The sequence below is a fragment of the Chaetodon auriga genome, chromosome 20 (assembly GCF_051107435.1).
Source record: "Chaetodon auriga isolate fChaAug3 chromosome 20, fChaAug3.hap1, whole genome shotgun sequence".
NCBI classification, from domain to species: Eukaryota; Metazoa; Chordata; class Actinopteri; order Chaetodontiformes; family Chaetodontidae; genus Chaetodon; species Chaetodon auriga.
Genome location: NC_135093.1, coordinates 9,314,878 through 9,334,458, shown reverse-complemented (window position 1 = coordinate 9,334,458; position 19,581 = coordinate 9,314,878). Strand labels below are relative to the sequence as shown.

General features: G+C 42.4%; 1 protein-coding gene across 2 annotated transcripts in view; it reads right to left on the bottom strand.

Moving 5' to 3' along the window:
- Positions 1 to 17,669, bottom strand: part of dnmbp (dynamin binding protein) — a 44,636-nt gene extending 26,967 nt beyond the window's left edge. For both annotated transcript variants that reach the window (XM_076760045.1, XM_076760046.1), the window contains exons 1-4: positions 17,365 to 17,669; positions 5,427 to 5,581; positions 4,420 to 4,542; positions 195 to 2,438 (exon numbers count right to left, since the gene is read on the bottom strand). In XM_076760045.1, coding sequence (XP_076616160.1) covers positions 195 to 2,438; positions 4,420 to 4,542; positions 5,427 to 5,571 — 2,512 coding nt within the window. In that variant the 5' untranslated portion in view covers positions 5,572 to 5,581; positions 17,365 to 17,669. The remainder of the gene's footprint in view (positions 1 to 194; positions 2,439 to 4,419; positions 4,543 to 5,426; positions 5,582 to 17,364) is intronic.
- Between the last annotated feature and the right edge of the window lie 1,912 nt (positions 17,670 to 19,581).

Sequence of the window (19,581 nt, the reverse complement as noted above, 5' to 3'; positions counted from 1 at the left end):
CTCATAAAACTACCAATCCCACAGCATCCTGGTGATCTAGGGGTTTAACTCATAATATCTCCAGTTTGATCCTTGGCTGGGATTTATGTTGTACGTTATATCAATCTCTTTATTGTCTAGATCTCTGTGATCTAATAAAGGCATAAAATGTCCAAAAATAGCCCCACTCCCAATCCACTGCCCAACAGTCTTACCTTGTAGCTGCTGCTGCTCCAGGGCCAGTGTCTCCAACGTGTAGTTGCAGAACTCCAGATTCTCCATTGCTTGCATGCGGGCTGTCTCATCCTCCTCTTCCTCCAACATGGTCCGGAGCTCCTCCGCTGTGTGTGCATATGCTTCCATGTCGTGCTCCACCTCTTGCAGTCGTAGCAGCAGCTGGTACTTTTCCTCCTCTTCCCTCTCTCTCTGACTCTCCAACTCCATCTCTCTCTCCAGCTCTTTCTCGGCTTCCAACTGGCAACGGATTTCATGTTCCTGGGCAGCTGCGAGGTCACCAAATTCAGTCTGCCCTTCTGTTATTTGGTCGAGGACGTTTATAGCTGGTTCGTCAGGGGTGTAGAAGATGGGGCTATTGGAGAGGGAGTTACTGGTTGGAGGAAGAGTATTTTGTCTTGGACAACGAGGAGGGGGACGTGGAGCTGGGCGGGCTGGTTTGTATGCAGGTGGGGCAGGTGGGCGAAGGACTCTAGGACGAGGAGGAGGAGGGCGAAGGGTCCTACGTCTCTCTAGTGAGGAGGAGGCAGAGTTCAGGTGCAAGAGGTGGGGCCCTGATGAATGCAAGGAACCCCGCATGATGTCGCTTTCATTGCTGTAGTCCAGAATGGAAAAGTGGCGTGAGATATGGGACTGCTGGCTCAGGTCACCTACAGAAGACATGTCCCTGGGAGCATCAGAACTCATGTTAGTGTCACTATATGAAGTAGTCAAGCTTTTCTCAAATTCGAAAAGCTGCTGGGATAGCTTGGCCTCAAGGTCACTGGCTGAGGTTGCCAGGGCATCTAAGGTCATGGATGTTGGCATTAAACCATTGAAGCCACGCATCGTCTGCTGGGAATGCCTTGTCTCAGCACTGCCCATCATCACATCGGCATCACTGACACTCGCGTGGCGAGTCAGCTTCTTCTGCTTATGGCTGTGAGCAAGGTTAAATAAAGTCTGGGTAAGACTGGCAGTTCTGTTATTGGTGGTGGCACCATCCACTTGTGGACTCTGGTAGTATCTGCTGTCTTTAGACCAACCAGAGTGAGTGCTAGGAAGGGTTAGGCTATGGGTTAGTTTGGACTGTAAGGGTTGAGAGTTACCATTTGTGTACTTAAACTGATTTGTACCAGAAGATGGGACACGGTGTCTCTGACTACGTGCAGGAAGGCTAGGCCGAGTTGGAAGTCTGGGCCTTGCTGGGGGAGTGGATTTGGGTCTCTCCGGCCTTCTCTGCACTGGGGCAAGAGGTCTACATGGCTGAGAGTCAGGCCTGCTGCCCCCATCCCTCCGTCCTGTGTTGTTACTTTGAGGTCCAGTGCTTTTGCTTTCGCTTTGCCACCTCTGCTCCTCAGTCCTCTCAAAGTAGTCCAAGTCCCACACTGTATGGTCCTCATATGCCCTCCACTCAGAGTCATTCTCTGACCCATTGGGACACACATGATCTGAGCTGTATTCAGAAGTACAGCTATTCTCTTTGTCTTCCTCCGGTTCAACAACATTGGTTTCATCTGCAGTTTTCTGTCCCTCGTCCTCTATTTTGACAAAACGATGAGGAAAAATACCACGCTGACCTCGCAGCTCCCCTTCCATCCAACCATCTTCCAAAGTGCTTATAACGCGTATGCGATCCCCCATATCAAAGTCCAACTCACCTGGTTCCATGGCCCGAAATTCATACAATGCCACTACGTAGACACCGTCCTCCTCTTCTTCTACAGTCTCCTTCTGCTCCTCTTCCTCTCTTGCATAAACCTCTCCTTCTTCTACACCTTCCTCCTCAGTTCCCTCTCCTGCATCATAAGAGTCTCTGTAGCATGGTTCAGAATCATTGTTTAAATACTGGCAGTCCATGGGCTCCTGAGGAGATCGGAGGGGACCCAGGAGCTCCACAAAACCCTCTGGGAAGATGCCTCTGCGGCCCTCCAGCTCCCCCTGGAACCAGCCTGGCTCAGGCAGGCCGGTGATGATGATCAAATCCCCCTCACGGAAGTCCAGCTCCTCATTAAGCTGTGCATGGAGGCTCATAAGGGCCCGGGCTTGGCCCAGGGCGTAAGGTGGGAGCTCTGAAGCCTGGGCCTGAGCTGAGCGCTCAGACAGCTGCCTGGAACGTCCTGAAAGGTTCAGCTCCTTCACACATGATGTAGGGAAGAGACCACGGGTGCCCCAGGCATTACAACCACGCTGCCAGGTTTCTCCAAGGTCCATGGACCCTCCTGTCTCGCCAACTACCACATCCCCTATAGAGACATAGAAGAAATGGGATCACATTTAATATTCAAAAAGAAAATGTTTTAAGTCCAATATTACATAAAAAGATGGGACTTTCTATAAAGTTCCACCAGCTCTCATTCATTGTTGTAACATTATTTGAAATATAAATAAGATAAATAAATAATAAGATATTTCATTTTCGCAAAACAGGTAAGAGGGGAGTTGAAAGCACTGCGAGAGATGCACACAGACAAAGCAGGGAAGCTTCAGGATTTAAAGGTAACAGCAGACAGGGTAGCTCTGTTCAGGCTATTGTTGTTTCAGATCGCCATGATTATTACGCTTCTAATAACTGTGCTGGGGTCAGCACTGCTGCTAATATATCTGGAGAATCAGGGATTACAGGAATGTTGACTGGTCAGCCAGAAGTCATGGGGGTCACATTCCAAAGACCTGTGGCTCCACCTCCCATTGTGTCTGGGACCAAAACTGGCAAACAGCCAATAGAGACCATGGAAATTCATACTGGAAATGAACATTTAAAGCCAGTAAAGGCTGTCTGCTATGTTTCCTATGATCCAGGAAATGTTATTTATCCCTGATAACACAAAGTTGAGTTGTTGAGTGATTTTGTTCAGAGATTAAATCAAAATCAAATCAACATAAAATAAGAAACATGTGTATATGTATGATTAAAGGACACTGAATGAATTGCTGATTAAGTGTCTCTTCCCATTCTAAACATGCTTTAAGATAACCAGAAGTGTTCCACTAGATCAATTTAAAATGTTTATTTTGTTAAGATCAACTTCAGTGGAGAATTCAATTCTCAATACTTCAACTACCACTAAGACTAAGACTACCGCTAGTACTTCTAATGACACGGACAGACAACAATAGAAAGTTTTACCAATGTAAAGGAGCTCTGCAAACATCAGTGTTGTATGCCTGAGAATGTTGTGAATGACAAGCCAGAAAAAAGCAGCACAACAATTAATGTAATCATGTGAGACGAGATGGAAAGGTAATAAGAAAACAAAAAATGTCAGCTGAAGACAGTTTGTGTAGGTTTCAGTTTGACTCTGGGGACATCTAGTGGTGAGCTCTGGAAAGAGGCTTTGTGCATTGTGCTTGGTGAATTGTTGCTGTAACAATGAATTTCCCACTAAGAGAAACTGGTTGGTCTGTTGGTCTGTAGCTGACTGAGACAGTGAGACTCAGTATTTAGGGCTTCTTCAAGTTTTACTCTTCTGTCATGGCATCATTTCTCACTTGTCTTTAGAAACTCCCTCTGGATGCACAAAGAGAACTTTACCTTCTTTCATAATCATTTTCCTGGAGAAGCTCCACCAGACTCTGCTACAGCTGATATGTTTCTAGCTCTGTTTTGGAGTTGTTTATGTTGATAATGATGATAATGAAAATGACTGGGACAATCTTTGACCATGTAAATACCACAGAGATGCTCTTAAAGTGAAATTTCCTTGCCATCAAAGAAAACCAGCGCCTTGGCTCTAATCACTCTGATCGAATGCTTTATTATAGTATGATTTGTAGAATGAATTGTTTTTCATTCATTTTGCTTTACTTTATTAGTATAATACCCGCTATTACTGAAATTGAATGGTGCACAAAAAATGTTTGTCATCTCTGGCAACATTCAACTTGTGGCAGCGGAGACAAGGCGTCAGGTCGAGATATCAAACACAACACACCGCGACCACAACAGAAAACAAGTACTTTACCTGAGCACAGCGACATCAACAAGTAGCATTAAGCTAAGTGAGAAAACATGGCCCATTAGAGTTAACACCAGTGCTATTTAAAAACTGTTTGGCTTGTGTTACTTTCAGCATCCTGTGCAGAAACCTACTTCCGAATAACAGATAACAAAGCCCATGTGAGCTCTGATAAAAGTCTTCATGTTTCATGAACACAGTGGGTGTGAGTGATTCATGCTTGAGTCATTACTGAAAACGTCTGTGTGAGCGTGCAGTATGTCCGTACCTCTCTTCAGGGACAGGTTGCCCGGCTCTGCTGTGCTGAAATCATTGATGCACACATACAGTCTGTCTCCAGGCTTGGTGCTGGGAATGGTAACCTCTTCCACAAAGGTGCTGGGAAACTGACCTGAAGACAGGAGACGGAGGAAGAACGCAACCGGATGACGACAGCGAACACAGTGAAAAACATCTCCAAAACATGCCTGATACCTCTGTCTCCTCAAGACAACGACAACAAGGACTGGTGTAACTAACAGAAATGTACACATACTTCAGTCTGTTTATGTCAACATTTTACCATGTCACAAAGGCTGTTTTCATCTTTACAGGGAAGTCAAGTCATAAATATACTGATATTGTCTGTGTTTTCAAAGAGCGGTCTAGCAAGCCCACACTGACTTCCCATCTGCACTTCCCCTCTGAGGGAATCCCCCCCTCTCATCTTAAGCGACTCTTGGAAAACTTAAGTGGATTTCTGTGCGTTCGACCTTTGAAGGGCAGAGGAAGGGAGGGAACACTGATGCACACCTCAGGGGCAGATCTTGTTGAGAATGCACTGTGATCTTTGACTGTTTCCTCTGCAAAATGGAGGATGACAGGTCATATGTCACTTTTTAGAGCAGTTTTCATTGACTATTCTCAACTATCAGACCTGCTTAAGGGCAGAAATGTTTCATCTTGAATACCACGCACCCCCCATGCCTGTGGTGTAATTCTTCAGAGAGGAGAGGAACCAGAGTGTGTCAAAAATTATTAGAAAGCATTGCTGGACTGCATCATTTACCAAACACAAACAGCTTGAAGTACTCACACACATGCACAGTCCAACACCAAAATGACAGACCAATAACTCACACAGTTTCCCATGCGGCTTGTTTTTATAATCAATAACCTACGGGAAGCTTCTCCGTGTGGTTTTTCAAGAGGCTAAAGCAAATGAAGTGTGACGTCTTCATAGAAAAACTCCACCATCTGGGTTTGCTCTTAGTAATGACGACTCCCGCGGCTTACCTGTGACGCCATCTTTGTTACCAAGCAACCAGAACTCGTCCAGGACACTGAGCACCTCAATGACATCACCGGTGAAGAGTGGCAGCTCCTCAGAGACGCTGGGGAGGAACTCGAACACGGCACGCACCACCGATCCTGCTTCCATTACTCATAACCTGTAGAGGTGAACAAACAAAAAAGGAGAGATTAAGAGATGATTCCCACACTGTTGTATATAAAAATGGAGAAAAAAAGAAAAAAAAAAATCAGGATTATTAACAAAATGCTAAAGGTGCAAAACACAGGAAGCCGAAGTCTTTCCCACAAGGGAATGAGCCTCAGCTTTCTGAACCCCGCACGCTGGCGCTATTCAAAATAGTTGCCATACAAATCAACAAATGCCTCGCAGAGAGAGCAAGCTTCCCTGAAACACCAGTTGAAAGGGGAAGTGAGAGCGTGAGAAACCTACAATAAAATAAAAGAAGGAGAAAAGCAAAAGAGAGAGAGCTGGACTTAAGACGAGTGAGAGGCATTCCTCGACGCTCTTCTCTCCTTGTCCTGTTTCTCTGCCTTCTCGTGAGGAGACGAGGGTTAGGGATGTACAGCTTGGTGTAGCATGCAGCACTATTAACAGCACATATTTTATATTGCACAACCTCACATGCAAATAATTGTACCTGCTATAAATCTGACCTTTGTGCCTCTCACGTAAATATTCTTACACTCTTCTGATAAGCACTGATCTCGTTTTTGGTTTAATGAAATGAATGCACCATCTGAAAAGGCAGCCAGTCTTAGTTTTATTTTGAAATGAATGACTTTTAAGCATTTAAACTTGTCTACAGCAGTACAATGAGCGGTTAAAATTAAATTCAGTGGGATATAATCACATTTAACAACTGCTCTTCCTGACTGAGCATCCACCTCCTCCAGTCGTGGTTAAATCCACCAGCTTCTGGTTGGATGTTTTGGGATGTAGATATTTAGAAGAATGGGTCTAATTTCAAACATCTGTTCTCAAATTTGACTGCTTGTGTTTGCAATTGCTGATGACTGGCATGCAAGAAACAAAAAAGGATATGATCAAAATCTAATTATGTGTGCGAGAGCAAGCCATATATTTGGAAACCAACTGCTTTCATCACTTTCAGTTGCGTAAAACATAAGAAGATTATTCAAATTTGTGCACAATCTCTGCTTCAATGACCAACAATGTGAAAAAACACAGAAAAAGAGAACAGAAATTGCGTATCATAAACATTTCACCAGCCGTTGTGCATCATTATCTGGAGACAGACTAACCACAGGTGGGGACGGACACGCTGAAAGAGACGGGAAATGAGAGAAGAGGGCTGTAGTTCGCCAGAATCAATGGGACCTCTGTTAAAGGGCCGAGGGGGAGAGGAACAGGACTCTACCCAGCTCAGTGCCACGGTCTCTGGGGAGAGACGTGGCTCAGGTTATCCTGGATGTGGTTGTGGAGGTAGATAGATGGCCGGCATTAACAGATGAAAGAAAGAGCACTGAATGTGTTTTTTGGGTGGGTGCTTGAAGTGAAGGTTAAGCAGGACTGTTTTGCTTAACAAAAGCAGTTGATCGTTCAGTGAAGTACAGCAGGTTGTGAAGTCAACACCACATAGTGAAACCCAAGCTAAGGCTTTAACTAATGCAGGTGTCAGCAGGCAATGAGCACAAACAACAGGCTGTGCATCCATTTATTCAACAGGACAGAAGCCCTGTTAAGTTATTTTCAATTGTTCTCATCCTGTCTTAAAGGTAAAATATGGAACATTTATACAATACAATGTCAAAAAAAAGTCAAGACCTTTGTCTCTGTCTGTGTTTTTGAGGTGTGTACATTAATTCAAAGTAGCAGTGCGTTTCATTTCGTCGGCTGTCGCTCTAACTTCTGTGGGAAACACAGGAAACACCAGATGATACGTCAGAGAGTGAGAGGGAAGTCAGCGAACGTGACAAACATAATGTGAACATTTCTACTTATCAGATTTTCATTGGCAATGTGTGGCAATACTGTGCATTGAATTAAAGAATAAAATGCGATGGCTTCTTCATGTCCTTCAGAATAGAACTGGGTGAGCAACATGAAGCATACTTTAACTCATCTTTCTGCTTCTCCTCAGTACAAATGAAAGAATGGCTGCCTGTCAGACAGGCAAATTAAACATGTACCGACAAGCACACAGGCAAACATGTATCATCCATCAAAAGTGAGAAACAATGACAACAACTCAGGGTTCTAAAGCCTTATCTAAAGCCTTAGGCTTCTCATTTAAAAAATATCATCAATGGTGTACAACTGGGTTTTACAAAGCTCAGCGACTTTGAGTTGTGTTTGTTGCTCACATGTATGGAAAGAAATTCATTAGGCCTACATCTTTTGTCCTCCGACACAATTTCTATTTCTCTGTATGTGAAATCCATGTGTAGATCTCAATGAATCGTCTTTGCACAATAATCACTTGTTTGGAGGGATTGTATAAAACTCAACATTACATTTTATTTTACTCTGAGAAAATGAAATAAAATAAACAGTACATGCATTAAACTGACCACTTTCCACCACCCGACTCTGTGGATCTCATTCACTCCAGCTGAGCTTACAACCAACACCCAGAAAACTAAACCTGCTTCCGTACCTGTCTACAGTGCCAGGACCTCACCGAGTCACTGGGCTGCTGCGGCTTTCTTCAAGTTAATCTTCTGATCTGCATCCAGCCAGACAAGCTCCTTAGTGTTATTTTTGGGTCTGTCAGTGGGTCAGTGGCCCCTGTGCTTGGTGACTTTTACACCCCGCTCTGGCAGTTGACAACAGGAGCTGCCTGATGGAAACTGTTTCATTTGTGGTCCAGTACAGTAGCTGAACAGAGTTTGGCTTCAAAATCTTGCACAAGACAGCTGACACATAAAAATAAGCTTTTACAGGTCCGACACAGTAAAGGCAATAAAGTGCATTTACAATGTGTTGGTACAAACTGAATGTTTGCCTTGAAACTGATCATGGTAAACATGACAGCTGCTGAACACCAGCATGTTAGCATTACTGACATTAGCACTTAGCTTAAAGCGCTGCTGTACAGCCTCACAGAGCTGCTCGCATGGCTGTATACTCTTAATGTTGTTGTATTAAACATACTTCTTATACAAAAATGTGAACATGCAACCACATTGTGCCCACAACGTTATGGTGTTCTTGGATTTCTCCCTTCTGGTCCAAATACTGAGACACCAACATCGGTTTCACGTTGCCACAATTGATTAAAGGACTACTAAAAAGTACATAAATAAGTCCATTCATCTTCCTCTCATTGTAAAAGCATGTTTCAGTGTCTGAGTGGCTCATTCTGACTCAAAGCAGCACCAGCTAAGAGCAATTTTGTTTGGGTTTGAAAAAAAAGAGAGGGAAAACTGGGAGCACGTCAGGAGCAGGAGGCCTGTCTGGAGGAAACGTTGGCAGACTGCTTTCCTTCCATCAATGGGAGGCATCATTTTAGAGAAACACATAAAAACAAGGCACATTTCAAACAATAACACGTCAACAAATGAAATTAATTACGAGGCGTTAACTGCTCACACGCTGTAAACTCTTCATAACAAGACTGGAGCGGGTGTGTCTCTTCTGTTATGATCCAGGAGGCTTTGATAAGCAAAGGGACCTTGATCATAACTGAGCATCCTGGACAAACAACCAACAGAGAAAAATAACAGTGAAGGACGACAGTGAGGAAAAACAAGACAGCAATCTGCATCTTTTGTTCTGTTGTTAGCAATTTTTCAAAGTTAGCCCCTTGATACTGCATCCGAAATGCTGAATTTTAAAGGAAAATGAAAGTCTTCTACCATTTTAACAACACTGAGGACAGTGGGCGAGTGAGACGGTGTGACTGGGACTAGTGTGTGCCACTTGGCACCGTCCTGGAGAAAGTAACAGGATTACGACAGACAGCTAAGTCAACAGCTGACACACACACTCTCTCTCACGCGCACACACACACACACACACACACACACACACTGTATGTACACTCACACTTCACAGCTGACAGTGGGACAAAGCACCAACTGTCTGACCTGAGACGTGGCCCTGAAGCCATCATCACTCTTTCCTGTCTGTGCATGTGTGTTTTCCAACATAACCGATGCGCATTGCACCAGCAGCATGCAAAGAAACTGATCCTGAAAGCTGCTGAGAGTGATCATTAACCACACAGCTCACTTGTGTTTGATCCAATCAAAATGTTGCACCAAAGCTTTACAGCTTTTGATTGACGACTGATGTCGTACTGATAGGCTACACACTGTGTCCTCCATCATATGTCCACTGTAGCTGACAGTGATTGGCAATACTGTAGTTGGTAATTCGGTTTTGGACAATTGGGCTGGACGAAAAAAGGAATTTGAAGATGCCAACTTGGGCTCTGGGAACATTTTTCGCTTTTTTCTGACATTTTCAGACAAAAGTATTCATGAGCCACTTGAGAAAAGTAACCCCTCTGGCGGATGTCTCATTTTTAATAAAAAACAGATTTGCTGACTGACTCGATTAACCATTTTTATATGAAAACCACAATTTAAAAGAGTGCAATTATTAAATGGCAAAAGGCACAAGTTACATAACGGTGTCTTAAAAAGCTCAAGTGCATGACGGTTAAACATGGTGACTGTTGGCGACCATCGCCGGCACATTTACTCAGCTGTTGTTACTTAATGCTAATTCTGTGACTTGGCGAAGCAACAAGAATACATTTCGGCTGCTGTTTGGTTAATACGATCTTGTTTGCCAGTATCTGGTAAACAGAAACTGTTTTGTGCCACTGATAGGGGCGGGAATGTTGGCACCCCATGATTCGATTCTGATGCAGAGCGCTACCATGCGAGAATAAAACGATTATCAACGCATCTTGTTCCATGCTGATGCATCAACAGTTTTCATTTCTATACATCATTTACTTTTCTCACTCTCTTGCTTCTTAAACAGCATAACTGTAATGATCCATAATTAAAATAAACAGATGAATTAATTTGCCTCACCAAACTCAAGCAGCCTAGCTTAGAACATGAACACACCCCGAACCACTGATGTAACATTTTAGTAAATGTGAGCTAAATTGATTATTTTTGCTATAAAAACTGAGTTTTTCCTCATGTACAGACAAGATAAGCTCTTGATATTAATTGGTCAAATCCTAGTTTTTATATTAGTATTACTATGTACACCAAAAGTATACATCAGTAGTTTAACGTCTAGAAAATACCTGCAATTTAAGTCGCAGTATCAGTCAGAAAAATTGTGATTGATGCTTTTCCTGAATCTTTCAGCCCTACATACTGTACGTGATCATAACTGTATCCGTCCTAACTGGTCCACCTTTTCTCTCTGCAGGTACAGCACGGTGGAACGTTGCGATAGTGTGAGTGCAGAGTGGAGGAAGTGAGATCTGCTGACCGCCACTACCTTTTATTGAGCAGGGTCATTTGATGCCAACAATGAAGCCGCTCCCTCATTATCTGTCTGCCTGCCAGGACGAGGCTCGCGCTGCTGCACCACCCGTGTGCCATTCATCCTATTCAGATACACTGAAGTGGCAGACTGGCACGTGCCTGTCAACACACACACACACACACACACACACACAGCCTGCTGGAATCCTCTGGAGTGGGCTGGGTGACAGCTGATGTCTTTTGATACCGATTGTTTACCGGGGACTCGTTCTGCAGTCCTCCCATCCAGAATGCTGAGTCCACTAAAACGCATTCACCTCCAAACAACATCACCAAAACAGGTGACCGGCCAGTGGACGGTTCTGGATATTAAAAACTGTGGGACATCTGCTGCTTTTCTTTTGACCGTCTAGTCTTTCAGCACATGGGACTGGGGACAGAGGAGGGGGAGAATGACAAGGCCCTGTATGGCTGACAGTTGTCAACACAAGTCATGTGGTTTTCTAACCATCTGTTCAGACAGCAAACGCCTCACAGACCCCCCGGAGGCATGATGACATAACCAATCTGGATATGAGTTTTGTTATGTTTTTTAATTTACAAACAAAACGTAATTAGCAACGGCAGTCCTAAATAAATGTCATCATGGGCTGAAATGGCTGAGATTTGAACATAAAACTTTATGCTCTGTGACTGCTTAATAATTTGTCAAACAGTATCCACAAAGAAAAACCACATGAAGTTATTTAGCTCAGGACAAATACTCACAACTGAGAATCTGAAAAGATTGTTAGAATTAACAATTTTCCAACAAGTGACTAATTGATTAACTGACTAGTTGCTTCAGCTCTACCCCACATACCATGTAATTGTCTGGGTTCAAATGCAGCCCAGAGCCTTTGCTGCACGCTACCCAAAACTCCCAGTTCCTGCTGTTAATCTCATCTGTTACCTATCTTCATAAAGGCCTCCTCAATAAAAACTCTACCAATCAATACGCAGTATGGTACCACATTGTATTCTTAATGTTAGCGCTCTAAACAACAACTAAAGGGCAGGACATTGAAGACAGAAGTCTGGCTTTAAAGTGCATTTCTACCACATGAGACAGCACTACGTGGCCTCAGCCAGCTGGATGAAAAGAACACATCTGGCAAGCTGAGTCAAATGCCGAAAGACGCCAAACTCTGTTGAAATATTTGGCAAAGCCGTCCCATTCCACTCAAACATGCAAACAGCGATCACATACACAGAGATGGTTGAAAAAGCACGCAGGCGTACTGTACTGCACACCAACATGCCAGCTCTGCATTTCAATACAAACAATCCCCGTCATGGAAACAAAGCCTATTTTGTCACAAGGCCACCATCAATTCGAACTGCTTACATCAAGAGACAGGAAAGACTGTACTTTTCATTTAAAGTAGTCCGACAGAACGCTGACTCCTGTGGTTACAATGACATATCAGTTTGAGAATGTATGTGACCAACACCGTCCTTTCCTTATATGCTGACGTTTCCAAGTGTTGTTTACCATATGACAGAAGTCCTCCTTGATCCCACCTACATAACAAAGTCTGTACCAATTTCAGTGAACATTATCTTTATTTATTTTATTTTAGCCTTTTTTTCCATAAATTGACATTTAGGGAAATACGGTATGCAGCCAGTTAGCTTAGCTTAGCTCAGCATAAAGAGTGGAAACAGCTAGCCTGGCTCTGTCCAAGATGAACAAACTGTCAGGTGACCAGCACCTCTAAAACTCACCAATTAACGCATTTTATTTAGATGTTTTAATCCTTACGGGTTGTTCCACAGGAGGTTGTGTGCCTGAGTATATCTTACTCTGGAGCAGTGACTTCCTGTTACCACAATGTGTTGTTTTTACACTTCGGTTCTTGTACAGTTGAGATATAATGTGTTCATTTGTACCTGAGTACCCCGTTTCCACTCTCAATGCTAAGCTAAGCTAACGGACAGCTGTTGTTAGCCTCAGATCCAATGCACAGATACAGGAGCAGTCTGACTACAGTTTCAAACTCACAATGGGTTGTCTATGTTGCTTGCCTTTCTGAGCTTGAATCTCACAGATAATCTAGGATGAAAACCGCTGCAGCATTTCTGACTTTACTGGGCCCTGATGAAACATGTGGCACGCTGGGAGGTTTGTCGAAATAATACAGTACCACTATAAAATAATCCCTGCTTAGCCAAGTCAGGTCCTGCAAAGCAGCTATTACTTTCTTTCCTGGCCAACAGGGAGCTGAGTCAGGGCAGGACAAGCCCAGCAAATCTACACGTTGGCTTAGAAACAGCAAAATGTGTTTCTATCATCATTTGAGGACTCTGTTGAAATTCTTCTTATGGAATGTAAAGATGTACTGATTGTAATTTTTCTAACAGGAGAGAGAACATTGCAAGATGTGCTGCTGCTGCATGAGTGCTGGGGAAAACCCTGGGTGGGTCCCTGGAAAAAGACTGGAAATACTCTTTTTGGCTCATCCAAAGCTTTTAAATCCACCTTTGTCTTCACATTTTCATTCACTTTGCTCTCCAGCATCTCTGCAGTCTGGCAAGCACACAGGCACTCCCTCAAAGGGACGTGCTTATTTCTTGGACTCCATTTCATCCTTTTTCTTTCCTTCCTTTACTCTTTTCACTCACGTATTTGTTTCTCCATTCCTTTCTCGAGCATGCATGTGTTGAATATTAATGGTTTGGATGACACACACATATATACACACACCCTGGGTGGAACTGGACTTTCGCATAAACATTTCCACGGAGAGGAGGACAGCTCAGATGTCTGAGCTCAGAGGGCAGAGGCTGCGTTGTCAGGGATACTGAGATCTGTTGGGACGGCAGAGGGTTTTCCCTGGGAGGACCCCAGAGGTGCCCGAGGATATGCCGCACCCTTAAAACATAGCTGAGCCCTAATAGTTTGCATGTGAGCTGTTACATAACTGATCTCTCCGTTAGAATCACATCATCACATGCCTGCAGAAACATGATCAATTCAGGGAGGGGGGAAAAAGTGTGCTCTTTTCGGAAAAATCCACCCATACACAAAGTTCTCACATCTTCTTCCCAAACTTCTAGACTGTTCATGGCGAACTGAGGATATTAACAAGAGAGTGCCAAGATGACAGAGCCTAGCCTGCTTTCATGAGTTTTGTGAATCAATACTTGGGACAGCACAATGGAATTATCCAGGGAAAGGTTGGTAATACCAGCAGCATGTGAATTCAGATCTATAAATGGTTGCATAAATAATTGTACAAGATTAAATAAAGCTTATTAAAGTCTAAGACAAAACTCTCTATGGTCCTTAAAACCAGTCTGTTAAACTTTTATAAGATTAAAAAACTGAGGTTTATCTTATTCGTCCAAGGTAACAAGACACTCTCGACCAAAAGTCACTTTGGTTTGTAGAAGTAGAGCGAAGTGAGAAGTCACTGACAAGAGAGCTGCAAAGTATCTCCATGTATGCAGAATATCAAACACAGTATGGTGCTCATTAGCTACTATGAGAGGCATTTATGTGCCTTTTACATCAATCAAAGCATTTTTTTTGTTACTTCTGTGACTAATCTGTAATCTGCCCAGTCCCACGTTGACTCTGAGAGTACCTGCTAACTGTCTGGACTCAATTCTGAGCCTTTGAGGTGCTGTTTTTCTCTTGTTTAGTCTATATTCTTGCAAACATTGTACAACTTCTCTCTCGTGGCTTTTCCTCCCAGTCTGTCTTTCTAGCCCAATCTTGGGAAACTCCATTATTTTGTCTTTGAAAAAAAGACTGAATGTTCACAGTCCTTAATTCACTCTTATTATAACTGATTGTGCATGCTTCACACCCTCCTCTGCAGCCTCTGCACACACTAGTAACAAACTGCTCCTCCTCCTTCAGCTCAAATCAAGTGATTTCTCCTGCCTTCCCAGCCTATTCAGCCAGGCCAACTAATACTGTGCTGCCAGTAAAGAACGTAAGGAATGTCATTTCTTTAATGTCTGAGATTTACTGTACCTTCTCTCTGAAATGATGGCGTATTACATAATAGACTGAAAAATGGAACTTTCCTGTTTTTCCCATGCATCATCAGGCTATTTCTGTTACATTATTATTACTACTACATAGTGTTTGTGACACATGCAAACTGACACAAATGTCTCAAGTTTCTTTGTCACCCAGTGCTGATATAGGACCCAGGACACTGAATTATTCAGTGTGTGGGATGTTTACGTGCATCCTAGTCAAATCCTGACTAGGCACTAAACACAAAGGCAGAACAGAGGAGAGAAAGATAGCCTTAATTAAGGCTGATAGCAGCTAAAGAAGCCGAAACAGACCTCTGCCAGGTATGACTCAACTGAAAGAACAGGTAAAATACACTGTCATGCAGTCATGGTGCACAAGAAAGGACAAGTTATTGACTCTTTCATTATCATGGAAAGGTTTGTGTCTGAATCCCTGCAGGCAAAGAAAACCAAAGAGTTTATGGTACTGCAGCAGAAGAGCCGCAACACAACTGGTGTGGGTGGAGCAGAAAAACTGATATCCTGACTGCAGTGTGGATGGTTTTCAGACCTGCATTTAATGATTGGATGCAGGCATATTTGTGCCCATATGTTGTATCTTTGTACTTAAAGGGGTTAAACTCGGATAAAAAGTTCCTGTATGAAACAACACATTCTCCCTTTGTTTACAGTATGAACATGCACACGTGGAACAGTGCAGGAAAATAAACATGGAGGATGATGATAAACTGCTGTGCAGTGGTGAAGCAACAATGGCACATTTCAATTTGTGGCGCTGACATTTTGGACAGCGCTCCGTCATTACAGCTGTAATTACTAATGACTTACTAATACACTGAACATGTGGGTATATCTGGCACTTTGCTCATTTGGCTGGGAGCTTTGTGTTCTGGAGACTCCTCCTGAAATAACTATGGCTATAATCTATCTTTTGCTCTTAATGACATATTGTGCTTAAAAAACCATAGTGTACAAATGTGTACAGTCCGTGGTCGTCAGCTCTAGCAGATTCAGTTTGGTCTTTCTGGTTCCATAGTGTGCACAGAATTTGCAGCACACTCCAAGTCTGTTTCACTAAATCTGGACTCAGTTCAAGTGAAACACTGGACATAATTCAGCCTCAGATTCTTTGCGCCAAGTGGATGAGTCAACTATGGGACTTAAAAAAAAACCCCTACTCCTCCTACAGATCCTACACACACATTATAATGTACACTATGGTGTGCTTCTCTGTATATAAAATACATTACACAGTTCCTGCAATGCTTGTATCAACACTTAGTTATGTCATTTTCACTGTCTTTCACATCTTCAGTGTAGACATTGGTTTGACATGGTCTACAAAACCACCAATATGTAAAATAGAATAGATGAAACAGGATATGTCCTGACAGAAAAGAGCAGATGCAAACAGAAGAATGTGATTAAAAAGGAGTGAAAACAACACACCATATTTCATCTGAAAATAGAGTAACATTATTAAATTTAGGAGTGGGAGACTGATGATATATAGCAGGACAAAACATATCTAGGTTTTGCTCTGCCATTTATACCAAAGCATTTATCACTTTAATATCTTGAGGTGTGTTAGTGTGATAGAACAGGACAGAATTCAACAGAACAGAAAAAACAGGAGATCAGAACCGAACAGAATAGAAAAGACAGAACAGAACAAAACAGAGAAAATAGAGTAGGACACAGCAGAGACAGATATAGATGAATAAAACAGATGAATGGATGAGAGCAGAGAAGAACATAATAGACTGTAACACAACAGAAGTCCACAGAGTAGAACAGAACCGAATAGAACAGAACTCATTACAACTTGACATAATACAAATGCAACAGAATGGAACTGAACATAATAGAATTCAACAGAATAGAAGATATCAGGGTTTGTGACCAGACCACCCTGGATAAGCGTGCACGTGCGCGTGACCGTACTATTTCCTCTGAGCGCGTGTGTATGTGCGCGTGTGTGAGAGGTCTATGTGTTGGTGCCCCTCTCACATGGTGGAACAACTGACAGCAGCGACCACAGGTGACAGACAGACAGCGGGACGGGGGAGTATTTGGTCTGTAGCACGTCTGTCCACCGCCATCACTCATTCAGCTCACGTCAACAGTCCGCTAGCCTGATAGCTCTGTCGGTCTGTATTCACGCTGAGGTCTGAGTGGCGGAGAAATCCTGCTCAAAGTACGCCCCAAACCACTGTCAGCACCTGACTATGACAGTACAAAGCTTTTCAAATAAGTATAATAGAGGAAAACGATGCGTTATTCCTCTCAGATCCACCACTGAGTTGCTAATGTTATGGTTGTGGATGTAAAATCATGACTGTGTTATTACAAACTTACATGCATCTCAGCTTTCATCTCATCACAGGAGTTTTAGAGTTACTCCAGCAGTGTATAAGCAGCAAAAAAAATAAAATAAAAATTCAGGTTGGGGTGCTTTTCTTACCTGTGAGGTTCTGAAGGTCCAACGGGAAAAGGGCTCGGGCCGTTAGATCCAGTCAGACAAGATATCGAACTTCTTCAGTCTGGTGATGTGGTGGCGGAGTTTCCTACGCGACACAACTTCAGAGCAGCTCCACCACCTCGCAGAGCTCCGGGGCTGAGCGCGGGGTCATTATTCCCTAGAGGAGACGCTTTATTCTGCCGTGAGGATCAAGGAAACATGTTGACAGTAGAAAAGTGACACGGTGGTCCTGGCTCTGTCTCGGTACAATCAGCTGTCATCACATTAGAAACAGCAACAGCCGACTCGCTTTGGGTCTCTCCATGCCTACATACAACAACGCCACCCACTTTTTTCAAAGAGACCCGTAGCTGGCTCGGCTGGTGCCTGACTGGAAAAAGAAGCAAAGTGGGTCCAGAAGTAGCCACTTAATTTTACTTTTGCTTGATTTTAGGTTAAAAATATACAGAACTGTAGATATATACAATCACGCCATTTTTTGTGAATAAAGCATAGACTTGTTTAATTACTGTGTTACCAGCCCAGTAAAAAGTAGGCTAAGCTACAGCTAAGCTAACATTTGACATACTTTTCCTTCTAAGATTATATTATATTTACACTCTACTACAGTTTACAGAAAAGTATATTCACCGCAGTTGTAGCCATAGAACTGTCAGGTAAGTGTAGTTATACTTTAATAAACTGCCTACGAGAATAAATCAGTTGAAATTAGCGGCAGCTTTATTAGCCTCATGCTACTTAAAGGATGCATCCGTTACATTACTTCATTTCTACATTTTGGCACTCACAGGGGCCATCTTTGTGTCCAATAATGAGTACCTTTTGTTTTAACTAATGATTATTTTCATTATCATTTTATCTGCTGGTTGTTTTTTCTTTAATAGTTTGGCTTAAACAATGTAAGAAAATGGTTTCACTCAGTTTACTATTGTGTAAGAAATAAAAGCATCAAATCCTCACAATTTATTAGCTGGGTAGAGTTAGCTAACTCTTACATAACACTTTGACTGGAGGACTTTTACTTACAGTTGCATATTTTTTACATTATTGTTACTTTTAATCAAGTAAAAGATTGAGTATTTCTTTCATCCCCACCAACAATAAATAAATCCTCTCAGAAAGCAAATCCTCATTAAAAATCAGGTTATGTGGCCAAGTGTGCATCAGCTTAATGAGCAGCAGATTGGACCGCTCATTCACTATACTCCATAACCTAGGAGAACATCAACATGTTGTTCAAAATACCTAATAATTTTAAAATATTAAGTTTCACCGAGTAATGGTCTCATCAAATGTCAATGACTACATTGCTCAGCAGATGTAGGGCCTATTGGAATTTGTATTTCAAGATGTTTCTGAACCACTGATGAACCACAGTGGACCTATGGAAACTTGAATTTTATTTAAAAAAAAAAAAAAAAAAAAGCCTAATACATCTTTAAATTTAATATACTTCATTTAAACTGAGTGTCAGCAATCATCTAGGACTCACATTGTCAGCAGATATGTCCAACATGTTCTGTACAGTAATGCAAAATTTCGCAATTTTCTCTCTGCCTTCCGTCTTATGACTTAACTCCAACTGACACTGAAAACTACGAAAAATTCTGAAATTGATATTCATGCCAGCTTTAAAAGTTTGCTTCTGTTACAAATGATATAGTTGATAAATTACTTCGAGGACAATTTACAGTGTTCTGTCGTGCACCAGCTCAGTTTATTATTCTAATACTCTGTTGCTTGTGAAATCCACGTGACAAGAAAAACAACTCACCCTTTTTGTGGCAGAGGATGAGGCAAAAATCAACACGAACATTTCCTCAATTCATTACCTCATTCCTGTGCAGGTCAGCACATGCTTGGGCTGTCCACTCCACCCCGACCAAACACTGTTCGAAGTAGTTTTAGGAAGTAACACTATGTAAGTTTGGAACTGAATGATTTCGCTGCAATGTGTTATTTAGAGTCACTGAGTCATTTAACCGAATTAAGTCATATGTTCTGACTTTTATATATGCAATATGTAAAGTCTGTAAAATTTGCTTTTGTTCAAACACCTTTTTTATCAGATAAAGAAAGTTTCCCTGTTATAAAGCTTTCTGACACTCAGCAGAAGAAGGTGTAACCAGTATTCTGTTTTCGTGGTGTCACTCTCAAACTTTCATTTAGAGTCATTAAGACAATGAAAATCTTTTTTTA